Source organism: Gallinula chloropus, assembly GCF_964237585.1.
Source record: "Gallinula chloropus genome assembly, chromosome: 15".
Classification (NCBI taxonomy): domain Eukaryota; kingdom Metazoa; phylum Chordata; class Aves; order Gruiformes; family Rallidae; genus Gallinula; species Gallinula chloropus.
This window is the reverse complement of record NC_140100.1, coordinates 15,861,914-15,873,385: the sequence shown is the minus strand read 5'-3', so window position 1 is coordinate 15,873,385 and position 11,472 is coordinate 15,861,914. Positions and strand designations below refer to the sequence as shown.

The 11,472-nt window shown below is 50.0% G+C and overlaps 1 protein-coding gene across 1 annotated transcript in view; it reads right to left on the bottom strand.

Annotated features, from left to right (window-relative positions):
- Positions 1-236: 236 nt before the first annotated feature.
- CPPED1 (calcineurin like phosphoesterase domain containing 1) overlaps positions 237-11,472 on the bottom strand; it is a gene marked incomplete at its 5' end in the record, with an annotated part of 28,244 nt that continues 17,008 nt past the window's right edge. The window contains 2 exons of the mRNA XM_084271028.1: positions 237-1,471; positions 8,959-9,381. Coding sequence (XP_084127154.1) covers positions 1,239-1,471; positions 8,959-9,381 — 656 coding nt within the window. The 3' untranslated portion in view covers positions 237-1,238. The remainder of the gene's footprint in view (positions 1,472-8,958; positions 9,382-11,472) is intronic.

Below are 11,472 nucleotides of genomic sequence, written 5' to 3'. Positions count from 1 at the left end.
GAGGCCCACAGGTCAACTGTGAAGGGGCTGCCCAGAGGAACCATCAGATCACAATGTAACCACAAGGCCTCTTCAGCTCTCACCCGGTTTAAAAAGCTGCAGTGTCCTCCGGGGACCGATGGGGCAGGCAGGCAGGCACACACTGCACACAGCTGCACTGGCTCTGGTTCTGCACAGCCTGTGGAATACAATGCCTGCCACTAAAGACGAAAAAACTAAAGCCAGGTACGAGGTAATTATGTGAAGACTCTTTTTATTTAGCAGTAAATCAGACATACTGGCTGAACCCCCCCGTGGCCTGCAGCACATACGTTGCATTTTCATCAGTTACTTTTAAAGATTTACTTCAGTGGAGAAAATACATTTTTTAGGGCTTTCAACAATTCGATATTGGATGCTGGCACAGTAAGGCACTCTGAAATTGCATTTGGAAATCAAAGCTCTCCCCTTGTCTAGGAATCAATGAAGTCACTTCTGATACCAGCCCTCTGTACAGAATATTCTCCCCACACAATTATTCCAACTTCTGAAGCTGCAGCAAGAATATATCCTGTTCAATGGCAGTTTAATTTCAAAAGGAAAGTAACGGTTCTTTGCTTAGTTTGTCAGAGGCATCTATATCAGCTTCATTTATAGACTTTTAATGATCTAAAACTAGGCTGTAATGGCAACCCAAGCTGTACCCGCCAACAGAAAGTGTTTGCTGTCCTATTGCTGCTGGCTCAGAGGAGCTGAGAAAACAAGTATGGGAAGAGGGAGAAAACCGGAGCTCTGGGTAACAGTATCTGCTCCAAAGGTTGCTCATCGCCAGGCAGGGTCTGTTGATTTCAGTGTCTGAGATTTATTTATAGAGCATTGTCCAGAGAGGGACAGAAATGGCTACACTTACTGATTGTAAAACATCCACTCAAGTATAAAACTAGAGAGGACTGGAGTTAAAGGTTGTCTGGAAGCTGCTGCTCCCTTGGACACCCTTTCTCAAGAAAGTCTCACCTGGGAGCAAAGTAAAACTCAGAACGGCTCTTTTCAGGGCATGGTCCTGCGCTGTTCTCCCTGTTCTTCACAGGCCTCCTTTCCAACAGAGCAACCAGGGAAGGACTCCCTTGTTGTTTAGGGTAGTAACAAATGGTGAGCTGCTCTGGGACACAGTGTGCCCTGGGAAAGCTCCATCTCCAGCCTGGGAAAACTCTGGGACAGTTTGCTTGTCTACAATGGGACAAATCACATCCTGTGCCAGCCTACGTCTGCCCAGCAAGCACACTGAGCAGCTCCTTGCCTACGCCTTGGCTGCTCAGCTCATCCAAACTGTAGTATCTGTGAACAATCTTCTCCTCCGTGACCACAACCACGCGAAGCCCGTGCGTATCTTCTCCCAGCTGACATCCCACTGCGGAGGAAACCACCATCTCCAGCCCTTGGTAGGACCCTCCAGCATTCCTGTGGTAGTGTCCAGAAAACACAGCCCTGACGCCTGCGAAGGGAGAAGACAGAGAGTGTTTAGTTGCAGTCTGAGTTGTGCTGAGGCTGACACGGCCGGTCCAGCTGCCAGGTCTGGCTTTGCTTCTCAAGGATCACACAGCACAGAATGGAAAGAAAACCATTCCCCTGAACTGGCATTTAAACACAGAAGTAGTAAACAGTCTATAATATTTATATAGATAAGAATACACACACACACAATATATATACATAAATATATATTTATCTAGAAACAAGAAATTCTAAGAGCAATGACTAATGAGTGAAGATGTTACTCTGCTCCACCATTTAGGGTTACTGGACTCACTTGTTTGTGCCTGTCATCCTGCCCCTCTGGCTGGAAGGAAGGAACACTCTGGAGGCAGCAGATTAAAATGAGAAAACCCTTCAGGAATGGAGAACAGCCTCAAGCCCGGTGCCTCCAAACGTGAGGGGAAAGCTGAGGACTGCGGAGCTGCACATGCCAACTACGATGCAGAGAATTCAGTGAGGGGCAGTGCCCGCAGGGGAAAGGGGGGCAAGACAAACAGATGGGATGATCATTTTTCATCCTTTCCCAAAGAGCTCGGGGTTCTCACAGATGCCATAGCGCCAGGTCCATCAAAGAAACCTAATGAACAGAGGCTGAGAGCTGCAGTAAGGGGGGGGGGGAAGATGACAGCAGCCCAAAAAAGGACAGGCTGACAAGCTGTGAGAGGCCTGGTACTGGTGTGAACTAACCCTGACCTAGTCCAGGCTGCTGGCGAGGCAGGTTTGTGCTGGTTTCTTCTGCCCTTTTCTTGACTTAAGGCTGTTCTGTTCCCTCCTCTTTGTAAAACAGACTGTATTTTGGAGTGTAGTGGGGTAAAAAACTTGCTCAGTTATAAACTTGGAAAGACAGACAGACATTGGGTCCATTACAGGAGGCATCAACACGCTACACCAAAAATTCCCAGGTAGAGCACATGCAGGTATCATTCCACTGGGCCAGGAGTGGAAGCCATACCTGTTGTACCTGTGCAACACCCTTACTCCCTCCCTGTGCAATGCCCTCACCGGCTCCCAGTCACTGCTGGTGCTGCAGCACCCAGTCCTTGGCAGTATTCCCCACCTCTGAAGCAGAACTACTTCAGTTGATGAGGAAGTTAGGAACCAGTAATACTTGTAAGGCCACAGCGCGGTGTGAGCCCACAGGGCTAGTAAGGGAAGGACACATTTTGCAAGGGAAATCAGCATGCTCTTCTCCCTCACAGCATCCACCTTCCTCAATTCCCCTTCCTGTCAGCCAGAGAATGAAGCCTTTGGAAATTAAAGAGGAACAGAGCCAAGCCTCGAGTCAGCGTATGTGTAAACCAACCCCCAACATGTGGTTTGGGTTTAAGTAGGAGGATGGAGGATACAAAAGCAGTAAAGCTGGTTTAGTTACTCTGTACCAACCCCTAAATCTCCCCTTGGCGCAGCCCACCCCAGGCAGCAGACAGACCCTGTAAAAAGCCCCATCTCAAAGGAAATCCAGGTGCAATGACTACATTTAAAGTGGGGTGGAAAACACTGCACCCTCATTTATCTTGACATATCAGAAATGATTTCATAAAGAAGCAGGTGCCTGGAAAGCAATCCTTCCCACACGATGGGACAAGGTGAGGTTGGGACTCGGACTTGATACTGACACCCCCCCAGCCCAGGCTTGCTTCAGAGCCCAACTTTGGGAGTTGCTCCCAGCCCTGGCTCCCGGCACACCAGCCTCAGCTCAGCAGGCACCCAAACTGCTCAGCCCAGCCCTGGAAGGTGCACCAATACAGGGGGAAATGACTGACATAAAAATAACCCAAGGAAAAGCGAGCAGAGTGTCCGAATGGGGCAGAGGCTGCCTGGAATAATCAGCACAGGCAATCAGCAGCATGCTTTATTTAGCCAGAGCCTTCAATTAAATAAATGCTTCTCTCAGCAAAAGCAAATGAGCCTCTAAGAGAGTGAGAAGGCCAAATGGGTGCAGTATGAACAACATCATAACTATGTAATGGGCACAGCACAGCCCTTGCCTCTCCTCCCGCGCACCCCGCAGAGGATCTGGGGACAGAAGCGGCTCTGCCCGAGCGATAGAGCTCAGCAGGGTCCAGAGTATCGCCCTGCACGTGCTGGTGAAGGAGCAGCAGCAGAGGGGCCAGTGCTGCCTGTGCTGCACTCAGGCTCGTGGCTCAGCACAGGGCAACCTCAGCACAAGCAGGAGGAGACATGGAGACACTGGAACCTGGAGCTCCCTCCCCAGCCACTGCACAGGGTCTTGCACCCCAAATCTAGACAAGAATCATTGAATGGGTAATGCTGATACACCAAGTCCCTGACAGACAAACTGCCAGGGCCAGGGAGAGATACCATGAAGCACATGTGCACCCTCTGCAAGGGCTTGGCCAGAGGAGGAGGAGGAGGATGGGCTACAGGTATCGTCACTCTGATCTAGCTTCTCTGCTCTCGTATCAGCTCTTCAAGCTGTGGGATTAAGTCAGTTCAAAACAGACTCATGCTTACCTCAAAATCACCACTTCACTGGCCAAAACTCCTGCTCAGTGGAGGACATAAGAACAGGGTTATACTAGCAAAAATTGATCCTATAAATCTATTTGTCCCCAAAACTGCAGGAGCTAGAGACCAGCAGCAGCACAGCCGAACCAGAAGCAAACCGTCAAAGCAGCAGCTCTGTAAAGAACTGGCTCCAGTGCTGCAAAGCAGTGACAGCGTTTAGCCACGGTCTGTTCAGACAAACTCCCTCGTCTGGAGCAGAACTGATGTTCCCTCACTGCAATCTGGGAGCGCTCACATCACTCCATCTGCCAAGCAGGTGCTACCGCAGCAAGAACGATGCGACAGCATCAGCTGCAGGCTTACCAGAGCACTCCGGCACTGCGCAGACCCCGAGCCCCACATGCCTGTCACCTCCCACCAACGCAGCTCCAGTGGAAGGAGGCACTCCCACCGGAGCAGCACCCCCTTCCCAGCCCCCTCAGGCAGCCCCAAGCAGCATTACAGAAGGGTTCTGTGAGGCCTCCTGCAGCTCCGCTCACCCTGCTCTCTTCAGCAGGGGTCGTGTGAGGGAAGTGGAACTGGTATCTGGAGCTCAGGGTGTAAATATGGCACGATACAGAATTTACCTCTGAATCAGAACACCCCACGTACTGCTGGGTGCAGACACCACCCAAGCTGGCAGGCAAACTCCTCTGGAACTTTCCTTTGTTCAGTAATGTGCAATCTGGAGCTGGATGTTAAAGCCCACTGTGTTCTTACACCGTGGCATAGAAGAGACTGAACCTGGTCACTACCTGCACCACCAGGATGTAATTCCCAGGCTGATCTAAACCACTCAAGTTGAAAGTATTTAAACCTACATTATCTTAAACAGCGACAGAGCAACACAGAAGCAGCACTGGGATTACTCACGCAGTGTCTGGGCTTTGCCAAAATCAAGGTCTCAATGGCAGGAAGAAGAAAATATTACTCCCTTGTCAACTCTGATTACACAACAAAGAAAATAATGAAACATAGCATATGTTGTCTGGTAAATTTTAGAAACAACAGCTTTCAGCACTCCGTGCTTTAATTTTGTGCTCAAATATATCTCAGCTGTGGATGTTGGGAAAGCTGCCGCTTCCTTCAGCGCAGCTCTCCTGTCATAACACTTCCATGAGGGAGTGTAGGTATCACACTCTTCCCGTGAGTAAAGGTGTTAGAAGTTACAGCCCCTGCACTCCCAAACGGGGTGGAAAAACATGCTGCGTAATAGAGCTGGTGTGAATCTCCCTGTCTGCAGGCATTAAGGACTTTAACCACATCTGAGGAACGGCTTTCAAGACATTTAGATGAATTTAAAACTTTTTAATTACAAAAGCTGCAGACCACAGGGAATTTCCTCCCATATTCTGTATCTGCTACCTGATTCCCTCTTGGATGCAGAGTCTCTCACCTGGATGGGCCAGCTGTACTCTTCCTCTCGCACTGAACAACAAGTCTCTTCTCAACTTTGCTGGGGAAAACCGAGCTACTGACTCAGGTTTTATCCAGCTGAGCTCTTAAAGAAGTCCAGACGTTTGCTTAAATGTTTTAGTCCCTTATTGCCACTAAGAAACAATTATTACTACAGTGTGTAAGTAATGGGAGTCATTTCAGCATGGCAACGATGGTCCTCTGGACAAAAAGTCTTTACAAGATTCTCTACAGCTCAGCAAGAATTCCCATGCTTCCAGGTCACAGAAACCAAACCTTTAACATCCTGAGAAGATGATATGGGAACCAGAACGTAAGGGAGAAGTTCTGTTACACAAACCACTCCGTTCAGGAACTCATTCTGGACATAACTCCCTCACGGACACGGGACGCGCAGGGCACACTCTGGGCGAGCCCACCCCTCCTTTGTTACTTCCCTGGGAGCAGCCCGTGTAGCTCAGCCCTGCACAGGCCCGACAGCCACCACGTGTTCCTCACAGCAGCTGCCCGGCTCCGGCACGCCTTGCCCACGCCAAGGCCCGGCCCCCGTGTGCACCCACGGGTCTCCCTGCACCCGGCCTCCATGTGTGAAGAGACAGGGCCTCGAGAAGCCACTAATGGGCTTTGAGCAACGTGTCTGTGCTCCAGCCACAAATCTCTGACTCCCACTGCCACCAGAACCACTCCTCCCAGCACAGTGCTCCTCACAAAGCCACCAGAACCACTCCTCCCAGCACAATGCTCCTCACAAAGCCTCTGAGAACCCAGGGGCCTGAGGATCCTCAGCCGTGCAGTTTACAGCATGGTGTAACTCTGCACAGTGGTAATACATATTTACAAGTGCCAGATTTTCAATTTATAAATATTTATCATAAGGACATGATTATATCTTTAATTAGCCCAACTGTTAAGGACACTTCTAATGTGAGAAATGTAATTCAGTATTTCATACCAGATGTAGCCTCTACAGCTAGTCTTTTATCTCTGCTTGTAATGAGCGGATACTTAAACCAGAAACATTACGTAATGTGTCAGTGATTAGGAGAGAGTAACTACAGAAGAGCTGGGCTCTGAATTTACAATAATAGTTTTCTGATGTCACATACCTCAACCTGTGCAGCCTTTACAGCTCCAGCAGCACCACCGCGCGTCAAGCCTCTATTTCCCAAAACTGAATTCCTGTCTTCACAAGGACCTGAACCACTGGCTCATCCTTCCAGTCCAGTTTCTCTGTGACCAGCTGAGTCGCAGCTCCGTGTCTGGAGCTTCTGGAGAAGGGTGACCATGAAGGCTGGGATAGCTCCAGGTCTGATCCAGGCTTATCAACTACCAAAATACAATGCGCACCTGCACCCTGGCGTGGCCAAACACAACCCCTAAGGCATGCACCTCATACTGAAACCTTCAGTAACTGCACTCTGGAGTGGCTGGAACACCGAGTTGAAGAGTGACAGCAGAAGGAAGGACAGACTGATGTCAGGTGGGAAGGAACGGCAGCAGCAGCCTGCTGGGCTCACTGCAAAGGCAGACTGAGTTTCTTTTCCCAGGATAAACAGTTACACCCAATTTCTAAACTGAGTGCTGGAAGGGGTTAGCAGTTCTCCTTCTGCCATTGCAAATCATCATCAGAGAAGAACCAACACAAACAAAAGTAGACTGGACTTCATTTGCAACAGTGTGTGCTTCTGTCCCCCAACAATGAACGGGGTGAACTGGGAAGAACCAGCTGCCTGTCCCAGGATACACCAAAATCAATTACCCTTTGGCAAAGCAGGGAGTGAGGAAGTAAGTGGTATCACTGTGTGTCTGTGCATCTATCCTGCAACTGCCTGTCTGCAATCCACTGGGAACGTTTTGTGGCCTTACAAAGACCATTCTTCAACTGAGTGATGAAATGGGAACAGAAGGTGCCTGTCCCTAAGGAAGCTCTGAGCCAACTTTTGATTCAGCTTGTTTCCCTCAGCAGCCTGTGCTGTGCTGAACTGCCGCTCTCTGTATATATCTGATCAGTAAAACTCTTGATTACTGGACAGCAAATATCACCTACTGACTCGTTTCTTACTGTACAGAGCAGCAAGCAGAAGATCACTGCTTTAACTTACCCAGGAGGAACTGATCAGTCCCTTTGGGGATGGGAACGAGGGACGTGATGGGACGTGATGGCAGGAAGGTCCAAATGGGATGTTGGAACAGAAGGTTGGGAATTTCTTTGGTGGAGCTGTATCGCTGCCTTCCCCTCTCTCTTCCCCTCCACATCCCCTGAAGCCTACCCAGCGTTTGGTAAAGCCTCTGGATGCCAGTTAGGAGAATCAGTCCGACATATCCCTCTAAGAGACACGGCAACGGAACACTCTGCATCGCTTCTTTGACCTCCTGATCAATTATATTCCCAGTTCTGTGCTACCAAAGGTCAGGAAACTCCCCAACAGACCTGCTGTGGTGCCCACACGAACACTGATGTACTGGCACACACCTGAACAACCATGTCCTTCTGCTCACAACCTCTCCAGGGGACTAGGAGGTGCTTTTAGCCACAGCCTGTCAGTCACTTCACTGCCCAGCTTCCCAACTGCGATCCTTCCCACTACATCAACGCCAGCACAAACCCAACCAAGGTACCAGGCATTCTCAGCCTGTCTTCTTATGGGAAGAAACCACTTGTAAGTCTCCAAACTGTGCATCTGCCCCAGGCAGCTCTGAATTTTGGCCCCACTGATTGGAAATTCGGCTGGGTTTGGGTGGGTCCAGGTTGAGCAATGCTACAGCAAACGAGGGACAGCATCCTAAGCAGCTCATTGCTCAGTACTCCAGGCAGCCAGAGAAGGCGACGCCCCAACAAGTGACAACAGGCTAGGGGAAATCCTGAGGGACCCAGCAAGGTGAAGGCACTTACCAGGAGTGATGGGAACAGCACCGAGGAGCAGCTGTGTCTGTCTGCATGCCTCTCAAGTGCTGCCCCACAAAGCCAGGGGATTTGGGGCAACATACTGGCTGAGGGGCCACCCCAGAAACGGCTCCTGCAGTAGCTGATATGCAAAGGATTGATCTCCGCAGAGCAAGGCTCTTTTTAGCACTGAGTAAATCTGGAATGCATTACACTGGGTTTAAAATTGGCTCAGTGTGGGAGCAAACAACCTCCAAGGTAATTCTGAATTCTGTTTCCATGCTTTATGTAAAACGTAAATTCTGCATCTCCCTGCTATGGCAATACCTGATCTCCCAGTCCTTGGGCAGGAAAAACCCTGGTTGATTAAGTCTGCCAGTACTTGCAGATGCAATCCTTGCTACTTGCTTTAAAGTTACTTTTAGTTTTTCACTTTGCCAAGTTTTTGGGTTGCTTTGGTACTTTTTAAGGGGGTTTAGACACAGTTGGTAGTTGTGACTTACAGGGAACATTGGGGCTTATAAGCAGCATCTAAAATTCCTGTAAACAGTGCCATTTGGGGTAAAGGTGCTCTGGCAGCACAGCCATAACAACCTGACACAGCAGTTCACAGACAGGAACGCCTGGGAGGAGCCTACCTGCTTTCTGGAACTTGTCCATTAGCTCCTGACGAACTGATTTTTCCAGGTTGAAGTAGTCGTGGTCTTCATCAGGTTCCCTCAGAAACAGAGGGATGTGCTGAAACACTATGATGTGCTTACACCTGTGCCTTCCAGCCAGAACCAGCTGCTCGTCGAGCCACGCGTCCTGGGCTTGCTTCAGCTCCGGGCAGCGGGACGAGTCGAAGTACAGCTGGGAATTCAGCACAAGGAAGAGAACGCCTCCGACCCAGAAGCTGAAGTAGTCATCTCCCCAGCTCTGGCAGTACTCCTCGATTGTTTCTCTTGTTGGAGTGTTGCCGATGTCGTGGTTGCCACTGACAAACACCAGCGGGATGTCCTGGTCTGTGCTCTTCAGAACCTCCTTTAAGTCTCGCTCCTGGGCCTGGCGCCACCGTGTCCCTACGGAAAAACAGCCACGTTTAGTGTTGGTGCTCTCTTCCTACCCTCACTGTCAGCTTCTGTTCATGGAAACACACACAGCAAGAGAATATTCTGCACCAGACGAGATCAGAACATGCAGGGACTTGGCACACACCTTCCCTGGGCCAGGGTTTGCCCCTCAACCCCACGGACCCCACGTCTTTCACTGCAGGAACTATTTTAACAGCCAAAGTGTAATCAGTGTCTTGGGGCGACTCGTGCACATGGTGAGTGTTTTAACAATGAGCATGGCACTCATTTCTCAGGAAGGTAAGTGTGTGCTTTGCCAGCCTCTCCCCACCTCTGGCTCTGTGTTAACATGCAGCCCCAGACAGTCACTCTTCCGGCTGTCGGAAACCCATCCTTGGCGAGGAAGCTTTAGCTAATTGCTCCATTAATTTACAATCACAGAAAAAATGCAGAAAGGATTTTTTTTTTAAAGCAGTTATTTTATTCTAATGATGTCAGAGGTTTTCAAAGTTTCCTAAAGAGTAATCTTTAATCCGAGGCCACTCATGTGTTTATTACTCATTAATTAAATGGAGCATTTATAAACTGCATCTCATCCTGCCACACATGACACAGATCTAACAGGGCCCGTTTCACAAATAATAAATGCATCTTTTAACCAAGAAGTTGTAACTGGGACTTCACAAGGTCTCCAGAGTCAGATTTGTAACATGCATTTGCATATAGGTCTATGCAAATCAATCAACCTGTATTTTTAATTTGTATTCAATGCTGTAACTACACATATTACAGACAGGTGTGAATTCCAGGGCCTGGGAGATAACTGTGAGAGAAAAGAATTTTTTCCTCCACATTTCTCCAAAACACCCAGGCCCAACACATCAACAGAAGTGGCCCCTTGGCACCCATCACTGGCAAGGATCCCAATCCCTGCCCAGCCCCTGCAGACAGGGGCTGAAGTACAGCCCTGCGGCTGCTACCAGCATTCCGCGGCTTTGGAACGACACTGGGAAACCATCTTGTGCCTGAGTTACACCTCAATGTAAAGATGGATGGGAGACTTGACCTGCCAAAAGCCACAACTCCCTGTGTGCAGCTGCTGGACGGGGCAGCAGGTTACTGTGGCCAAGTCATGGGTAACGTGAGGAACAGTGGGCACACGATGGATGCACTGGGCAGCAGGTCGGTTTGTGGGGTGTGTTGATGTACCAGGACCAGGTATGGAGAACACCCTTCCTAATCCTGGGAAAAACAGGGCAAATGACATCTCCTCTTACCTTGAGGGCTTGGGTCTTAAAAAAATACACCTGGCTCATGCTGTTGTCCACAGGACTTGAACCTGGCTGAGGAAAGCATGTCCCCTGCCCACCTTCCCACACAGAGCTGAAGTCCCAGGCTGTGGGTGCAAAGCCACACGGGGAAGGGTGGGGATGGGATGGGATGGGGTGAGGCTTGGACAGGATGGGCTGAGCCACTGCACACACCATGTTCATCACCAGGCGATGCCCTGGGACGCACAGTAACCACCTCAGGCACGCGGACACTGATGCAGGAGTAGCAGAAATGATCTGTAGGATATGCACACCTCTTCCCAGTGGTGGGACTTGAGCTCTAGAGACTAATGCTCAGATTAGATTTGTCGACAGCAGGGCACTGATTCCCTCATTTAATGCAATATTATTTCTATAGCAACAGAGAGACATACCCAGCCCTGCTGCAGAAACAGGCTGCTGGAAAACAAGGGCTCTGCTGAGAGCCTGGGGAACCGCACAGGCAGGGAGTATTTTGGGGCAGCCAGGGCTCAGCCTGACCCCTTATTGGCAAAAGGTCAGGGAAGAGAAGAGATGTGGAGCCGATGGCAGGAAGGGTGGAGCACTGCTTGTGCCCTGGGTGTAGCTGGAGGAAGGTCTGAACACTCAGATGAGTGCGCTGCAGCCGCACGGCCACGCTGCGCCCCGGCGTATAGCTGAGCTGAGCAGGGCAAGGGAGAGAGGCAGTGATGGAGCAATAAAGGAGGCGGCGCTGGGAGGCTACAGTGGCACTGCCACAGCAGAAACAGCCCCTTCAATCTCTACCAGGCACAGAGCTGGCTCTAGTCAT